At 36.4% G+C, this 19,733-nt stretch overlaps 1 protein-coding gene across 8 annotated transcripts; it reads right to left on the bottom strand.

The window, feature by feature from the left end:
• Positions 1-1,277: 1,277 nt before the first annotated feature.
• LOC122278155 lies at positions 1,278-19,255 on the bottom strand. 8 transcript variants are annotated; one of them, XM_043088258.1, is made up of 13 exons: positions 18,304-19,255; positions 12,118-12,239; positions 7,100-10,802; positions 6,731-6,876; positions 6,196-6,538; positions 5,852-6,120; positions 5,548-5,757; positions 5,340-5,432; positions 5,020-5,109; positions 4,270-4,908; positions 4,082-4,192; positions 2,515-2,707; positions 1,278-1,653 (listed from the first exon to the last, which is right to left on the bottom strand). In XM_043088258.1, exon 3 carries the CDS (start codon positions 10,521-10,523, stop codon positions 8,256-8,258), a length of 2,268 nt encoding a protein of 755 aa, XP_042944192.1. In that variant the 5' UTR covers positions 10,524-10,802; positions 12,118-12,239; positions 18,304-19,255; the 3' UTR covers positions 1,278-1,653; positions 2,515-2,707; positions 4,082-4,192; positions 4,270-4,908; positions 5,020-5,109; positions 5,340-5,432; positions 5,548-5,757; positions 5,852-6,120; positions 6,196-6,538; positions 6,731-6,876; positions 7,100-8,255. The 8 variants fall into 8 exon arrangements, 7 of the variants coding, with proteins under 7 accessions (XP_042944192.1, XP_042944189.1, XP_042944193.1 ...); XM_043088255.1 differs by lacking the exons at positions 1,278-1,653; positions 2,515-2,707; positions 4,082-4,192 and having other exon boundaries at positions 4,266-4,908; positions 7,100-7,935; positions 8,042-8,129; positions 8,245-10,802; XM_043088259.1 differs by lacking the exons at positions 1,278-1,653; positions 2,515-2,707; positions 4,082-4,192 and having other exon boundaries at positions 4,266-4,908; positions 7,100-7,204; positions 8,042-8,129; positions 8,245-10,802.
• Positions 19,256-19,733: the final 478 nt, after the last annotated feature.

Genomic DNA, 19,733 nt, shown 5'->3' with positions numbered 1-19,733 from the left:
TGTTAAACTAAAGAAATTTTTCTACTTATCACCCCTACGCTATTCATTTGGTAATAAAAATAAATAAAAAATTATGTATAATGTGTTAAAGTGTTTATAAATAGTAATAAAAATTTATTTTGAGCAAGTTTTTATTGACACTACAACATAAGTGACTTTTCCCGTCGATCAAAAATCGCCGCTAAATCGACAAAAATTGCCGCCATATCAATATCCCAGCGATTCTATAGTTGCCGCACCATTGTCGGTACTATTCAGCCACTTCCTTATGTGCGCTATTTAGCAGCTATTTTTCCATCGCCGGAATATAATATCAAAACTTTATTTAATTTCCCGGCGGTTAAGAAATCGCCGTGATATAATATGACAGTGACTTCAACCTCACCGATATATTAATCTTGAAACCGTCAAATTAATTCCCGGCGATATAAAAGTCGCTAAATAATATAGCAGTGATATCTTAATCGTCGTAAACTAATATGATGATATACCGGCGATAGAAAAATCACTGTCACATTATATAACAGCGACTTTTACATCACCGCCAAGTAATTTCACGGTTTCAAGATTAATATACCGGCGAGGTTGAAATCTCTGTCATATTATATCACAGCGATTTATACCTCAGCGCTATATAATTTCATGCTTTTGATATGAATATTCCGGCGATGTAAAAGTCTCCGTGATATTATATGACAGCAATTTCTCCATCGCCGGGAAATTAATTTCCCTTTTTAAATATATATCCCGGCGATGTAAAAATCGCTGTCATATAATATCACGGCGACTTTTACATCGCCGGTAAATCATATATCATTTTTAAATTAATTTCCCGGCGATATAAATATTGCCGGTATATTATATGACAACGATTTTTACATCGTCGGGTATTTATTTAAAAAGGGAAATTAATTTCCCGGTAATGTAAAAATCGCCGTTATATTATATGACAGCGATTTTTATATCGCCGGTATATATAATACCATTGTGAAATTATATTCCGGCAATATAAAAGTCGCCGGTAGTTTAATGTATGAACTGTTTTTTGTATGAACTGTTTTTTAACGTATTAACGGCGATTGAGAAATCGCTGGAAAAACCTATAAATCAAATTGTTGTTAACCCAGTATTCTTACTGGGTCTCGAATTCACTATAAGACCCAATACGAATACTGGGTTACTATATTTCATCCCATTACTCTGAATGTACCTGATTGACATTATCAACTAACAATCCATACATACACAAATATATCCATTCTGAACAATTCAATTGCGAGGAATAATTACCAATTGAACCATGCTTTCCTCCTATATATAATTTCATGAACATGGTGGTGCACTATGTCGAGTCATATCAAGTACAAGCTGAGCTAATTTTTATATAATATACAAAACATCACCATTACCTACTAATGGTCTATACTCAAACTAATAATGGTAACCAATTAAAACCATTATTAGTTTGGCACAAAGCATTACTGTGGAACTTTTCATTCATTGGCACCCACAGTTCGACATATCACTTTTGAAGAAGAAAGGTGGTGAACATGATGCACGAAAACTGGTCTTGGTTGCCGAAGCTCATGATCAACCCAAGTTTGGCCATATCACTGTTGTGAATAGAGATAACCACCCCTTTTTGTCTGATGCCTAATGTAGGAGTGAATAAAAAAAACAATCATTATTAAAGCCATGCAAGTAATTTTACAATGTAATGAATATAAAGAACTTTTTCCTATATGAAAGACAAACAAAAACCATATTAAATTACGGAAAAAGGATGTTCTGGAATTGAACATTTGAAGTTGATATTTGGAGATTTTTTCTATACCTTTTGGAAGAGGTCCAAATTCAGAATGGGGAATTTGTTACACTTGCCTAAACATTTTTCCGATGGAAAATGTTCAACTCCCAAATAATCAAACTTTGCCACACCAAAACATTTGGATGCAACATAAAATTATGAGCTACTAAAGGTTTTTTTTTTTTTTTTTTAAAGCGATCGGCAGTTTCTTTCACCTAACCTAAACAGTTTTCAGATGGAAATAGCAGATAACAAAAAGTCCAGGCTTAACTTATTCAAGCCTTGTCAGTAGATAAAATGCATACAGGTAGAAATAGCAGAGTCTAAACTTGAATATAATTCTCACATGGCCAATATTGAACATAATGCTTATTGGGTACTGCATTTAAAAACTTCCACCTCAACCAATGCCCTTTTAATGCAAATTCTAGTTTGAGAGTCATGTGTGTGAATCATGTGAAACTATGTTTGATGACGTATGCTAATGTCACTTTCCAGGCAAGATAATCCCTTGGTTATCTCATCTATATTACCACAAAACAGAGACCATGCACACAAAATATATTCAAATGAAGTTGCAATCCGGACAACAAAGCTTTAAAAAAGGAATAAGTTGTTAAAAATAAGTGGTTGAGTAGCATGGAACACTTTCACTATACCTATAGAGTTTATATTTCAAATTTGACTTTTAAATGAGATTTGAGTACCTTTTCCAATTGCTGTTAGACTGCACCCTAGCATCATCATTCTTCTCTTCCCCAACAAATTCATGCATTTGGGGTCGCAGCACTGGGCCCCTTGATGAGTAATTCCGAATTTGGTTACATATTGTGAGCCTAAGCCAATCCACTATTGCATTGATATAGATTTGCTGCTTCCATCACCAATGTATTACTAGTTCTGAAAAAATAAGATGTCTTTCATTAATATTCTAAGTATTCAATTTTCAGAAATAACCTGTAAAATCTCTGATATTGAATAGATTTTTTCCCAATCACAGAACATGGTATTATTGTTGTGGAAGCCAGCGGTCAAGGCTTTATATTTCATAGCCGGAAACTTAATATGCATGTTATTGGCACTCCGAAATGGACAAATTTCATACCAACTGCTACTCAGTAGATTAAAAGCTACATTTAGCTGTGGCCTTTGTTAGCTTGGGTACAGGTTGTGAAAATAACATACCACTAAACACTGAGAGGGCCAACCATAGTCTTCTACCAGTAAATTAGATCAGTATTTGAAGTAAAGTTAAGAATATAAATTAGCTGAAGCTTATGCAGTATGGATACAGGTGGTGTTAATATTACTTTGAGGGGTAATTGACAAAATGGCTTTTATATCCACTTACCATAACAGAGTGGCCCGCAAGATTTGTAATAATCTGCCTGAACCTCCCTGGATCACCCATTACAATTTCAGGAACTTTATCGGAAACAAACACTGCCAGCTTTTTAACATGATTATCGAAGTGTGAGGATTGTAGCATTCAATTGGTAACAGAACCCATGTCAAGATGGGCAGAAAACCTCATTTAAATTTTAGATGATCATAACGAATAGCAGTTCATATTCACAACTACAAACATGCATTGAAATGAACCGTAGCTAGAACGCATTTTCTGCAAAATTCGAGCTTATTGCTCCATGTTGTTATCTAATATAGGAGATGCAAAGGAGACATGATTCTCCCTCCAGCAAGAAGAGGCACAAATATCTAATGCGAGGGCAAAAAGCACCCCGAAACTGTATTACAACTTAATTCAATAAATATATTATGTGAAGTCATATGAAACTAGTACCACCGATGGGGAAAATCTTTCCACGCACATAATAAAAAAAAAGTTGCACACCGAACAACACATAAGGCTATTTCAAACATGGATCCTTATAAACTATCCCCTCCACCCAAACGATACTTTATAAATTTTGATATAAATTTATATGTATGGTAAGAAGATGCACCTTTCAACTCATCTTCGGGTTTTGTTAAATGAAAGATATTAATTTGATACATAGTTAATACCAGTATATTGTCTTAATCAAAATGTTAATATAGAAACCCTTTCGGATAGGGGATTGATATCTGTAATGACCCTCACACACACTATCATATGAATCCGTTTTTAATCTCCGTATATCCACAACCACTTATTAATATAAATGGATAATTGATAGTAGCTGAATATATTTATTGTGTGTGTGTGTGTGTGTGTGTGTGTGAGAGAGAGAGAGAGAGAGAGAGAGAGAGAGAGAGAGAGAGAGAGAGAGAGACCTTCTCCATGCTATGTCAGTTGCAAAGCTCCTTCAACTGTGTCTCTAGGTTTTGCACCAACTTGTGAACACTAGCATGATGGAGAAGCTGTCTAACCTAAGAATTACATTCCTTGCAATAAAACACCATTGCGTGTTAGAAATGTTAGACCTAGAAGAGAAAATGGTTTCCAGCCATTAGAAACTTACTCTAAGTTTTTGTTTTGTACACATTGTGGTTCAGCAAAGGAGTCTTACTTATATGCATAAACGACCCAAAAAGAAGTGATTCAAAATAGTGTTTCCCCCCGGTGTTGACATAGATCCCTTTATATATATAGTAATATCTATATATATAGATATATGTATATTGCCCAGTTGTCTTTAGAATCCACTATCAAAAAACCACCCAACACGACAAAATACCACCCAAAATGTCAAAAAACCCCACAACCCCCCTTATGGGTCAGGGGAATCGTTACCCTGAGTCTGTCGATATGACTCAGTGAATGTCGGATGATCCTTAAAGAATGCCTGAAGCAATCTGTCAGTCTAAAGCTGATGCTCCCTAAGAGCCCGCATCTCTGATCTCATTTCATCCAGCTGACTCTTATACTCTTCAGCATCTTTCTTATATTGTTCAGCATCTTTCTTGTGTCTTTCAATTTCAAACATGTAGCATTGCATTTTAACTTGGTCGCACTGTCTACTTGACTTGGGGATGACCATCTCCCCGAGTCCTCACGCATAGCCAGGTCGATGGCCCAGGACCTCCCTAAAGACAGTCGCTGCTGCCTCATCATTACGTTGCTCTGGTTCTAGGCCATCCAACCTACCTTGCATCTCCTTCTGGACATTGACAAAACAACGATTATTAACAATTGTGGCATTTTAGCTGTATGCATTTATTATTATTAGAAACATATTATAGATAAATGGAACTGTAAGTGTACAACTCACGTAAGTATCTTCTTCTTCTTCTTCTATTTATTCTTCTTCTTCGACCAGCGCGTCTCCTTATAGAAGTCAACCAAATTTCTGTTCTTAGCGCTACATGTGTTCAATAAACGTATATGATCAGTTTGATGAAGCAGGTCAAGTTTATAAAATCTTACATGTGTATTTTAAGCTCAAGTCATTTGAAAGTAACCAGTACCCAACAGTTTGGTAATAATATCATATCCTCAGATGTAATATAATTTCACGACATAGATAAAAGTATTCAATATGTGCTAATGAATGCAGAAGTTGGACAAGTCTATTGGGAGGCATCCTCAAACCTTCTGCTCAAGTATTCGGACTAATGATTTACGTCCTGATGTATGATTAATTACCTGCTTCTTTCAGTTCGCCCGGTTTTGAGAACAAATTTTCTGCTATGCACATCCAATGTTAGCTATAATAAACAATGGCATTTGTCACAACAATATTTATCTTTTTAAATGGAAGAATTTAATATGGCATTACTTTGAGAAAGAGCATGTATACCTTAAACTCGTCACTGCCCCATCTACCACACAACTTTACCCATAAAAGGGGGTCCACCAAGCTTGTCCCATTAGCCAAAGCTTCTTCATGGCTTCCAAATGATTCATAAATCTTGTGCAAGTCATGATGGAAGGAGTTGAAGTGCTTACGAAGTGCCTTTGTCACCGTCAATCGGTGTTTCTCGCACTCCCAGTCGAACACAAAGTCAGACTACATTATTGTATAAAATTAGTATTTTATAAAATATGGTTATAGTGCATAAACATAACCCAACTTCACGAAATTAGCTAACCCAATAACTTACCCGAACACGGTCAATGAGCTCCTCCTTCATTTCAAGTGGAACATCCGTCCATCGCGCATAACTCATGTCACAATATTGTTTAATAATCCATGATACCCGTGTCGTGAACATAGAAGCGTGCTCACAACACGGTGCAGTCTCACCCTCGTTTATCTTTAATAGCACTTTCCCATGCTTCCTCACCTTGTCAAACTTGATGCATCGAGCGGACCCACGAATTCATTTTCTCTATTCCTGCTCTACAGCGAGCTCTGGGGGGGCGTCCGCTCCTGTATCGATCAAAATAATAAACTAGATTAGTGTGTGTAATTATAAAGTATCTTTACACAAACAAGGTGACATACCCGAACACATCAACGCATTCAATATGTATCATGGATTAACTATTACTAGTTTGTGGTACACTGGGGTCTTCCATTCGTGCGTGGTCTCTAATAGGTGATTGTGCCCGCACAGGTGAGGGTTCTCGAACAGGCGCTGGTGTGGGAATTGGGTTGGTGGATGGTGGCGGGCTTGGGGGCTGTGTGGAGTCATCTGAGGATGATTGATTACACTCCTCAGGACTATGATATGAGGAGATCTTTGCTCCCCGAGGACGGTTGTGGTTGGCCGAGTATGGTACATGCCGCCTCCCACGAAAACCCCCGAGTCTCCCTCTGCCCCTAGTACTGGGCCCCGCTCGGTCACCTGCATGCGTATGAGTTAATAGCATTGTAATAAACGTCAGGTCCATTCCACAAAATAATCTCAAAACAGATGCCATGGTTAAAAATAGGAAAATCAATTATCTACCATTTTCAAGTACTTTGGGTAGAGTAACTAATTCATAATGATCATTAATATAGACAAATGATTAACTTATCGATCTAAATTATATACCTTGGTAATTAATCGTGCCGCTCATGCCTCCAGCTTGAAGATGGGATTGCATGATAAATATACCGATATCGAAGAAAGCAAATCCCTTCCCAAATTTGTCTGTGCAACGACTACAATAAAGCTTTCCACTATTGTTTTACCCTCACCTAAGCAATAATAATATCATAATCAGCAGCCAAACCACAGAACAAAGGAAATAAATCATATGAAACCATATATGTAATCTTGTGCATATTACATCAGTCCATTTATTAGAAATTAACATACCGTGTTAGTCTAACTAAATCAAAAAAGTCGTGACTCTACAATATCATTTTTAACGATATGTGAAATTGTACCAAATTCAAAGAGGTAATCTGTTGTACCAACCTTAAGCAGAAGAAGTTTTTGGAGTGTTCATGTTATATCTGACCAGACTCTTCGTCTGTTGATAGGTCCTCTTCATCTGAATATTCTCCCTCACTATATGCATCTCTGGAACCAGAAGAAATCATGACATCATTAATAAAGCCTGTTGAATATGTGCATTGACCATCCACATCCATGAATTCTTGTGCATCAATATGACTAGGTGGTATATCATTCCTATCCAATGGAGTTGACACTGGATCTGCATTAACACACTGCACTGGTTCATAGTAATCAAAAGACTCATTTTCTTGATCGGCCTCATTTGTACTTGGCTCCCCATCATTAATATCTTCCAGATTCCTTGACACTGACGGAATGTTATATACATTCCTATTTGTATAGGTTTGCACAACACCCCAATTCCCTTTCGCTCTTAAATCTCTTATTTAGAAACATTGATTAGCCTGACTCGCCAACACGAATGTTTCACCCTTATACCAAGTCCTATTCATGTTGACACTAATCATATGGTCATCCACCCGCACCCCTCGTTTTCGATCACCAACATAAAACCAATCACATTCAAATAGGTATACCCGACGCCACTCCATGTAGCGTAACTCTACGATATTATTAATAACACCGTAAAAGTCTGCGTTATTTGTGGCCTCGTCCCCCATTACCAACACCCCAGAATTTTGTGTACGCCGACGAAGTTCATGCTGTCTCGTATGAAACCTTTTTCCATTTATTATGCAAGCATCATATGATGCAACCCAACGGTCAGACCCACAAGCTAACACATACAGATCAGCAGACACATCAAGTGGATGCTGGGCACGATGTTCCTGGATCTATACCAAAATTGTTGAAAATTCATAACGTATATTGTCATCATTTCAAAACATATTAATGAAGTCTATAATATTTCAATGTAGATAAGGATGGAAAAGAACTTACACGGTGCTTGAACCAAGTTGGAAAGTCAGTTTGATGCATGCGATCGATGCAATTTGGGTGTTGCATCTTACATTTCTCGTAGTGTTCCCTACATTTGGTGCACAGAATCGCAAGCAAAATATTTGATGTTATGGGCAGTGCATATATAATAACTTGTTAAGTTTGAGTGGAAGTAGATTTTTAAATCAGATTTTGATGCTTACTGTATATATGGTCAAATCTCCTGACAATTGTTGAGCACGTACCAAATGGCTGCTTTAAAGAGTTTATCTTCTAATTGCACATTAGAAGCTGAACCCAAGGAACGAACTTTCTGATTGAAAATTTTGAATCCATCTATAGTCTCCTCTTCGTCAGCATCAACGTTGCGGTCCGCTCGATTGAACTTCGTCTCAACATCATTTAGGTATATAGAGCAAAAAGTCAGGCATTCACTGTGAATGTAGGCCTCGGCTATTGAACCTTCTGGTCGGGCTTTATTCTTAACATACAGTTTGAATTTTCTGAGGTATCTCTCAAATGAGTACATCCATCTATATTGTATTGGACCCCCAAGTATGGCCTCACGAGATAAATGGATAGCTAGGTGGACCATGACATCGAAAAATGAGGGAGGGAATATCATCTCCAATTTGCATAGAATCGTGACGATATCAGTTTGGAGCTGAGATAGGCGATTCACATCCAGTGTTCTCACGCACAACTCTTTGAAGAACGTGTTAAGTTTAGTCAAAGCCAAGACAATGTCACTTCTTAGAAACCCCCCAGCAGCAATTGGGAGTAGTCTTTGAAGGAAAACATGATAATCGTGGCTTTTTAACCCGCCGATTTTGCAATCACGTAGAGAAACACAATTCGAGATATTGGAAGAGAACCCATCTGGAAATTTGATCTCGGACAGCCACTCACAAAATTTATGCCTTTCATCTCCGTGTAATGCATACAGTGCATGTGGCATTGTTACATGATCACCCTCATGCCTCAAATGTAATTCTTTTCTATACCCCAATATCTCCAAGTCACGCCTTGAATTTATATTGTCTTTAGTTTTTCCTGGAGTGTTCATTAAAGTGAATAAGATGTTTTCGGTAATATTCTTCTCAATATGCATAACATCTAAATTATGCCGAAGTTGAAGTGTTGACCAATAAGGTAACTGGAAGAATATGCTACACTTTGTCCAGTTCAGCTCTTCAGTAGTACGTTTTCTCTTCCTTCGAGATTTGCCAAACTGAACATCCTCAATCATCTGTAATTGTGTCAGAATATCGTATCCTCCTATATCTCTTGGCGGCATGCGATGATCTTCTTTACCGTTGAACAATCCTTTCCGTCTTCTCCATATGTGATCTAGCGGTAAGAAGTGTCGGTGTCCCATATAGAAATGTTTTCGGCCATATTTCAACCAATTGTAGTCACCCTTGGCATTGCAAGACGGACAAGCTAATTTTCCCTTTGTTGACCAGCCAGAAATATTCACATAGGCAGGGAAGTCATTGATTGTCCACAACAATGCAGTATGCAACATAAACGTCTCCTTAGATACGGCATCATATGTTGATACCCTATATTCCCACAATTCAATCAGTTCATCAAGCAACGGCTGCAGGTACACATCGATCTCATTCCCTGGTGACTTTGGGCCAGGAATAATCAAAAAAGTCATAAAGTATTGATCTTTCATGCATGACCACGGCGGCAAGTTATACGAGATAAGAATCACTGGCCAAATGCTATGAGGCTTAGCCAAGTTGTTGAAGGGAGTGAATCCGTCACAGGCCAGACCGAGCCTAACATTGCGTGGATCCGCAGCAAACCAACTATGATGTTCATCAAATTTCTTCCAACACTCAGAGTCAGCCGGATGTCTCATACTAGTATCTTCTATCGCCCGTTGCTCTTTATGCCATCTCATATCACCTGTTATCTTTGCAGACATAAAGAGAAGCTGCAATCTCGGTTTCAATGGAAAATGGTGTAACACTTTTTGAGGTATAACGCGTGAGCCGTGTGCATTTGGCATCCACCTCAAAGCCTTACATACAGGGCATTCATTAAGTTCGGCATTTTCCTTCCAGAATAAGATGCAGTCATTGGGGCACGCATGGATTTTGTGGTACTTGAAACCCAACCCGCGCTTCAAAGACCTTAATTCCTCATATGATTGTGGCAAGAGCGCATCAGGAAAAGATGACCGCAACAGATCAAGGAGCATGTCGAATGACTTAATTGACCATCCACCGATTGATTTGAGGTGTAATAACTTGACAATGAATGACAGCTTTGTGAATTTTGTACACCCGTCGAAAAGAGGACGTCGAGCATCCTCCAGTAGTTTGTCAAAAGCAGTTGCTGGTGAATCTTCAGGTACTGGTGGAGTATTTGGCGTAGCAGTGTTTTCTTGGGGCACATCAACAAAGGTGCCTGCCCGCACATCATCCAACATATGCTGCATGTCATCGATATAATCATCTTCTGCCATAAACTCGTCACCAACATCATCGTCATTGACGTCCAATGTTGTCTCCTCCTCCCCATGAAATATCCACTGGGTGTAGTTTGGATTGATCCCTTTAATAAACAAATGAGATTCAACCTTAAATATAGGAAGCCACAGATTGTTAAGACATGTACGGCATGGACACCGAATGCAATCCCGTCCACTTGCATGATTTCGTACTTGTGTGAGGAATATTTACACGCCTTCGGCATATGCAGGTGATAAAAGTCTATCGGGCTCGTTCATCCAACTTCTCTCCATCTAAAAAAATAATAAATGTGGGAAAGAAAGTTAGATAAACAGAGAGCATCAACATAGGTAGTTGATGAGTCGAAATTTGAAGGTAATTTGATCATAATATGTTCCATAATATATATGTGAGATTCCAGAATGGTTGGACAAAATGTAGGATGAGAGTACTTAATTTAATGCGACAAGAGTTCTTGACACATAAATGTCAGTATACAACTATAAACTGTATTATTCATCCTTATAGGACTTGCAAGTGTATGCGTTTTGAGTTCAGTATATACAAGAAAGAAAGGCATGTACCAAAATTATTTCGGGTTTGAGTCCACTATTTTGTGTCATTAACTAACGATCTCAAGTTTATAGTCATGTATGGTTCAAGGATAATTGGTTGTGTAACCAAAACATCCAGAGCTGAAGGTTTTCAAAAATGATGGACAGTTAACTATCTAAATGGGTCTTTGATTAGGACATTATGTGAGTGTTTATGGGGGAAATCCTGGTATCGTATGTTATATCATCTGCATTAAGGTGATTGTTAAGACAAATGGGAATTTTCTTTTCCAACTTGTGCCTTTTCTATGCAAGGATTTTCTGGTATCTTGAAGAAACACCTAATATTGGAAAAGAAGATCAAGGAAAAGTTTATGCAGTTGGTATTAATACATCGATATTGGGTGATCCTTGTGGTCAATAAAGTTGGGTATAAGTTTGTAATTTCGGTTGTAACAAAAAGTACTTTGGGTTATAAATTCACAACCTATGTGCATAGGCTGTTAGAAATCGAACTTTTCTGAGTTTTTGGGCAAAAAACAAGAATCATTTGTACACTGGCAGTATTAATACCGTGAGAATATATGTACTTTGGGTTATCTCCATGTCAATGGACAGAAATAATGATGCCTATGAAAAGTTTATATTAATCATCTGACGCAACTACATGTCCATCACCCTCACTCTCATTAAACACCTATTAATGGGTCTTTTTATGTACGCCGGTGTCTATATATATATATATATGTATATATATTGTCATACAAATAGTTGGGAACTCACTATAAACTATCAAAAGTAATGAGTAGTCATGTGAAACTATCAAAGTGAAAGAAAAGCTAGAACAATTAGATTTTCCATTGAAATAGAGTTGTTGTATCTAGAGAAAGCATACAACAAAAGATCAGACAACGTATCCATCTTTCAAAAAATTTCTAACTTTCAGCAGGGTGGAATTTATTGCACAAAACCATAAAACATCCATCTAAGTTACAGATTTATTGAAAGAAATAAAAAAAAGGTAGAGATTTGCAGCATAGTATGACTCTGTTACCTTCAATATGCAACAGAATAAGGGACTCACCCCTGGCTGTTCAAGTCTGCCCAAATCAAATTCAAAGGCTCAGTCAACCCCCCTTTTAAATCAATACTGCTCCCATTGGTCCAGCATACACACTGCATCTCGAAAATATTCACAATTTTCAGTATAAACAAAGCAAGCAGAATATAACATGGACAAAATAGCACGCCAATAAATGCTGTTAGTAAATTATAGGAGTTATGAGTTTAATCACAATTCAAATTAAATTCACCAACTAGGGGATATCAACTACAAAGCACTTTCCTTAACTCTACTTCATTATGGGGAAAATCTTAAACCGTACGCAACCTCAACCCATTTAACTTCTCTCCATATAATCAACAGTAGGGCAAAACTTTATAACTCGTTTACCATTTCAAGCATGGTAAAATAATCCATAACATGACTAATAGCATGGTAAAATGTATTTGCATCCATTTTGGAAATTGAAGTAAAGTATTAGTCATGAATGATGCACGTCAATGATGTCTCTATACATATATGGATGGAATTAGTAGTATGATTTTGTTAATGCCCATGGCCTTTTAACTAATTTATATTGCCCAGTTTTCGTTAATACCTTAGTCTCTTCAAACATGGATTGAATATGTATTTTGGTATGGTATCAGGTTATATACGGGGACACAAATTCAGTTATGGTACAATTTGGGGTTGACACTGTAGAGTTGCACTGAAGTTGGGGAGAGAAGCTACTGCATATATTAATCAAACTTTCATTAAAGTAAAGAATATATTAATCAAACTTTCATTATTCACATTTTTTGCTGCCAAACAAAATTCTAAATCAGATCTCCACATGTCTATATGCCGTACAACCAAACTCAAAACTCCTCAAATTGGTGTCATCAATAGGGTTTAAAGATGCTGTTGTGTTGAACTTATTGGATTAGTGAAACTGAGGAATTAAACCACAAATAAGCATTTTAGGATTAGCCAAATTGACTCCATCTATATACTGTATAAACCTAACACAACATCAGACAAAATCTGTACAGATCCCATCTGTACATACTCATTACAAAATGATGGCTTATTACCAACTAAAACTTATAATTCATAGTTGCCTACATGTAGTGGACTGGCTTTTAAGCAATAAAAAAGCGATCTTGGAATGATAAGATCAGAATGCCTGCTGAACAAAGAAAACAAGCACAATACAAATCTTTAACTCTCTAAATTTGACAATAAGGATACTCTTGAATCTAGGGACCCATGAATTGCTCAAACTCCAATGGATCCTCGACAAATCGATATTACTATACATTGATACGGACTACTAAGAGAGGAAAGACAGTAAAAATATAAAGTGTGAGATAGAAGGCTGTATTGGGTATAATATTTATTTATTTACAATCAATCCTGGGCATTCTCTTCTCACAGTGCAAAGTGGGTACTCTGCACAAGTGTATTTCCCATTTCGTGACACCACTTCTGTGTTTCCATCTCTTGTGAGCCTAAGATGAGATTCTATGCCTATATGGTGCCACATTTGTCTAGTAGCAACCAATTAAAAATCTGGGAATAACAAAAAAATGTACCATTTGAATCTCATTACTCAACAATTGTTTAGAGACTGGATAACCATCTTAAACTTGTAACCATATAAAGCAAGTCTCTATGCCATAGTTTTCATGAATTACATTAAGCGGATCATTATGCATCTAACAGAATAAAATGGTCAAATGCCTAAAAATCTAGAGGCTAATACTCTTAATAACCAACCTAGTTTTAAAGCTATACTTTAATCTCCAAGTAATTATCTCAATCACAACAGATAGGTTGATGCCTAATTACCTACATGTAGTGGACAAATATCTAAGCAACAGAAAGCGATCCTAGAAATGATTTGCATCGAAAGACTTGAACCGATATCTATTTCTCAGTCACAACACCAAAAACTGTTACCATTTAAGTTGGCTGAAACCCTCTCACGAGCACAGTATTAACCAAAAAAAGTTTGTTTTGGACTTTGGTCCTAGAATTCTCAAAAGCAATCTAGAAATTCTATGACAAAATTTCTTCTAGACTTTCATCCCTAGAATTCCTTAGAGGCCAGAGACTTTGAATAACCATCCAGAAAAGCTCATACGACATGGTTATTAAAAAGTACATGAACATATTTGAGCAAATGGATTAACAAGTTGCGTTACTCTTATTTATACTCCACTTGCCAAGACAATGGCCGCACTTAACACCCAACACAAGCATCTGGGAAATACTTTGCCCAGCATCTCAAAGTTTGGAAATTCATTCACATGTTTGCCTAAAGTCAAAAAATAAAGTCATCTACCATCCCTTACACAAACAGCAGCTGAAATAGATGTAATTAATTACAAAATCTTTAAAAATGTGGCATGTATTGGGAGGAAGCAGGAAAACTTTGGTTAGAAACATATATTTTTGACACTTCAACACTATATTTTTGACACTTCAACACTATAATCTTACAACATATATTTTTCACAACCTGTCCTCCTAAATCTATTAACTTGGACAAGCACTTATTGATTCTCTGTGTATCTTGAATATGCCCTATTTGATCTATATGCTGCAACTCTATCTAGGAGGAAATTAGTTGGGGACTAATATATACTAACAGCATATGTAATTAAATTAATTGAGCATGCAACTGTGTACAGAGTGCTTGCAACCAAGCTAGTATGTATATATGTATATATATATAGGCATATAACATATTATGCCACTATCATATGCATGCATGGATTGCAAATGATCTAAGGCTAATTCAACAGTACACTAAAAGAATGCTGTCTTAATTACCAGTAACTGCGGGTATTCATTTTACCAGATGAAGCACATTAAGAACAAGAATGACCCTTTATTTTTTAATGACTACGAACTTTAAAGTAACAAAAATATATATCTAGAAGTCTCCAGGATTAATGGCTGTAAATACCTATTCTATACTTGATTACTGGCCTTAACATAATTTGATTATCATTATAGTGCTTAATTATGAACGAGCAGCCACTATTGAAGCTCAGTACTTTATCTACTATATATCTAGCTAGGCCTTCTTCTTCTGTAGTATTGTATACGTCATTGCATTAATCCTTGAACAAGCATCAACCTCAGTACTACCAAAAAGAATTATCAACCACATATTAGTATGAGCTAAAAGTACCATACGAGTTATTTGGATTAAAGATAGTCTTCTAATGAAGTACAAATCTCGTCTCCTTGGCACTCATCAGTACTTGTTGGAGCTATCAGATAAAGGTTCACCTCTCACTATCCCCTTCTCCCTCCATAGCCCCCACCCACCCAACAAAAAAAAAAAAAAATCATGACTACAAAGATGTAAAGCATTTTCATTAAGAGGCCATGATGAACTTAACCAAATTCAAATTAATTTGTTATATGCAGAGAGAGAGAGAGAGAGAGAGAGAGAGAGAGAGAGAGAGAGAGAGAGAGAGAGAGAGAGAGAGAGAGAGAGAGAGAGAGAAATGCCTACAAGAATTCGCCAAGATAAAGAGATGCAACATGCATCAGCAATCTCTACTTTTTTATCAGAATCTCAGCAATCTCTCTTTAAAAAAGCATGTACCTCAATTGTACCAAAAACAAACAGTTTTTAACTAATATGCAATGTACTGGGCCCTTTATCCTTTCAAAGATTACAAAGATTAAAGGAAACAGGTTTTAAAAGTGCATCTCAAGGTAAATATAGGCTTTTAGGGTATAAACCAGTGATTAATTAGAGGTATTAGTTGTCTAGTTATCATACTGGCAGGTAACTACATCTATGTCAATCAAGCTGTTATGGTTTGGTTGGTCTCTACTTTTTGCAAGTTTTTGAAGTAAGCCCCAGTTTTCTAGCACGAGTTTTTATTTTATTTTTGATAAGTTAGCATGAGTTTTTGCAAAACTTTTGATTATAAAAAGAATATTATTTCTTTGAGCAAACAAAAGTGCACAAATAAATATTCCCCTATAGAATGCTATGGCTAATGTCACTTCCTTAAGAAGTGATAGATCTTCTTATGAGCATGGAAATATGCCTCTGCTGTCATTTAAGGCAGCCCAACAGTTCACTAGTAGAAAGCATTCAAAAGTGTGTACAACGTAGGTACATAAATTAGCTTCATTGAGCAAGAACACTATTTCCATTGAACAAAACAATCATACCTTTTTGTTATTACCAAAAGAGGCATAAGAAAAGAGTAAAGAAGAAATCAAAACAGCATGAAAGAGAGAGGATGTACAAAGAGCAAATTAAAAGCCATATGCTCAGTTTCACAACATAAAGCTTCTTGAAGTAAGGTCGCAACATGCGACATTAGACAATATTCAAACCTAACATGCAATCTAAAGCAAAGGTCCAAAATTTTTTTCACCCCTGCCCGCACCAGGGGGAGGGTGGAGGAAGGAGTCATGTTCCAATAATAATAGCTGATACATTGTGCCCTGGAGTGCAAAACACAAAAGTACTGCAAATAGCATGAAAAATGTTCAACCTCAGTACTACCTTTGACAGCTATATATGAGTCCACATTAATTAATTCCCAGCCAACACATACGCACTCAATTGAAAAAGGAAAAAGTTCCCCCAAACCCCTTATATCAAGGGGAAGTTCCTCCCAAACTGCAGATCGAACTGCGTCCGAAGCAACAAGTCGGGTCAGAAAGTGCTAATATACTATATATTGTGATAGAAGAGCATCATTTACATGCATTGAAATCAATTTACTTTTTGATTAGTATCACAAGGAATTTGAGTTTGAGTTCTATTATTGATAACTAACGTAACTAAAATAGCTTAAAGTTAGTGTAGTATTTGGTGTTGTCTAATTCCCCCGAGGGGAACTTAGGGGGTAACGATCCAATCTAATATGTAACCAATAAGCTATGAGTTCTCTATGTCTTCATTAACATTCAGTAACTGAAGCATTTAATGGGTCTTTTTAATCAGTACAGGAATACGTAAGTACTACACCTTTATTGAGCTCTTGAGTCTATCCATGATTTTGTGTTTGATTGTTTGCTTTAGTAGATGCTTTCTTTCTACTGGTATTCCTATGTAAACTCCCCTCCCCCCATCCCTCCCCTCCCCTCCTCCTCCCCCCCCCCCCTCCGGCCCCCCTGGGAACATGATAAACTCCAACTCAGATTTAGATCCCTACTCAGCAAGGGCAAGAGCTGCCTACTTGCTCTAATTCACCTTTGGTATACCTGTAAGCCTTTGTTTCACTCAAAACATTAACAATTCACTCAGCATTTGCTTCTATATTTCAACAGTACACTAAAAGAATGTTGTCTTAAATAAGTCTCAAATCATGGATATGGTTGAGTTAATTAAGTCACTAAAATTAATTTAAAAAAAAAACAAAACAAAAACAAAATCCTTCACCAAACTGAAAATTATATGTAAACAACTCAAGTACAAATATGTCAAAAGGGACTTTCACATTTTGCACAGACAGAAATAAACATACAACATTCATTGGATTTCCCGGCGATGCAAAATTGCTGGGAAATCCACCAAAATCCCTGCCATAGTGGGTTTTGATAAATATTACCATATTTATCAAAACCTAATATATATTACTTATACTTATCAAAACTAACATAAATATAAGTAAGCTTATAAGAGAAATAGGAATCCACTATCATAAAGATTAGCATGATGATATTTGATCTATCCCAACTACTTTCAAGTAACCAAGCAGATAAAAATAATTATTAACAAGTGGCATTAATTTTGGCAACTAACATGTCATTCTTGGTAGGACAACCATTATTAAAGACTGTATGGACAATGTTACCAACAACAGGTTTATTCATTACCCAAAATTCTTTCCCTAAATCTAGCCCTAAGCCTAACCTCAATTGCACCAATTCTATGAATGGGACATTGACAGCACCAAATATATCTATTATCAACTACCAATTACCAAGATTCAAAATCAACCAATAAATCACAATATGCACAGCATCTTTGATCAGAAGATTAAAAACAAAAAAAAAAAAAACAAAACAAAACTATAAGAACAAAAAACCTAAACTGAGATTTGTGCATATCAATATACAATCCAAGTATCTTCAACACGGCGCAATGTTCATGCATGTATGGAGAACAAATTCAGTTCCAAACAGAGTTTGTGAGTATTCAAATACCTTGGACACACTTCGCAGCACCCGAGCAAGTGGATTTTCGCCAACCGAGGCTTAGAATTGACTTGAAAGCCAGGCACACAGGATCTTTGGGAGAGCAGGTTTAGGGGAATTTCTAGTAGCTCTAATGCACAACAGAGGGCATTTTGGGTAGCAATCGTCGTGTGTATATATGCATTCAACAGAACGTTTCGTTAATTTTTGGTAGCCGAAGTATATGGGTTTGCCGAACAATGGAGGCAATGCATGGGTTTTGGAAGGAAACAGTTTCGCAACCTTCGAACGCCAAGAAAATGTCGTGGAGGCAAGGGTCAAAGCTTCGGGACGTATTCGGAAATGGGGATTACTAGATTTGGAAACCGTATGGATTGGCCGTAAGGGATTTCAGTTGCAAGTGAGGCACAAATCGATGAAAACCACACGGAGAGCAGAGAGGGTACAGTGAAATTGTCGCGGGGAGGGAAATAAAATGCAATTAAGTTTGGCGCCTGAGTTTAGATCGGACATATAGCGGCGAAATTTTTCGCCGCTAAAAGAAAATAAGTGGTTGGGATATTTTAAGTGACATTCTCGCCAGCAAATATAACAAATACAGCAGCGATTAAGAAATCGCCGCTATTAGTGACATATTACGGCGATTTCTTCTGCAGCGATTAAAAAATCGCCGGTAAAAGCCCAGATTCTTGTAGTGTGAATTTTGTGAAGGTAGTGGCCTGGATCCTTTCAATATATGGTCGGATGTTAAAAGTTGTCTTTATCGAAGTTTCTAAGATGGTATTACCAAATACTATATATAAGAGAGACATAATGTCACTATCGAAAATAATTAAGGATGAACTACTGTTATCCGGGTAACAAATCTATGAGAATATTGTATCATATATTTCTTAGAATATCAGGTAATTTTGATTTATAATTATTATTTTTTTAAGGTTGTTACTCCCTCATTTTTCCTAGTTTATGTTTGATGAAAAATTTTATTCTTAAGCCAGTGTATAGAACATATATAGTATAGTATTTAAACGACATATTCAATTTTAAAATATATATAGTATAGTATTTAAACAACATATTCAATTTGATTTTAAAAGTAAATTTTAAAAATTGAAACTTACAAATTAAATTTTACCATTTAAGTTATGTTATATGTGAATGGTGTGCTCTACATACCGATTTAAAAATATAATAGAAAAATTCTATTCATCATGGTCACATATCACACTTTTATTTATTTTTTTTATTTTTTTTATTGCCAAATGTATGGTATATGGCTGATAAGTAGAAGAATTCAATTAGTTTAAGAATGATAAAAGAAAAAACAAATTTAAAAATAAAAATAAAAAAGTGTAGACATGTGTTGTGTGTAGGGTAGGGATGATAAATAACAAAACTGATAAATTGAATAACACTTGTTTGATTTCCCCTTCATAGCT

Source organism: Carya illinoinensis, chromosome 10 (assembly GCF_018687715.1).
Source record: "Carya illinoinensis cultivar Pawnee chromosome 10, C.illinoinensisPawnee_v1, whole genome shotgun sequence".
Taxonomy (NCBI): domain Eukaryota; kingdom Viridiplantae; phylum Streptophyta; class Magnoliopsida; order Fagales; family Juglandaceae; genus Carya; species Carya illinoinensis.
The sequence above is the reverse complement of the archived record's forward strand: the minus strand, read 5'-3'. Positions and strand labels throughout refer to the sequence as shown.

Bases quoted from the DNA above. Each gene is read 5' to 3' on its own strand.
- LOC122278155 (XM_043088258.1), bottom strand. From the start codon at position 10,523: ATGGCAGAAGATGATTATATCGATGACATGCAGCATATGTTGGATGAT.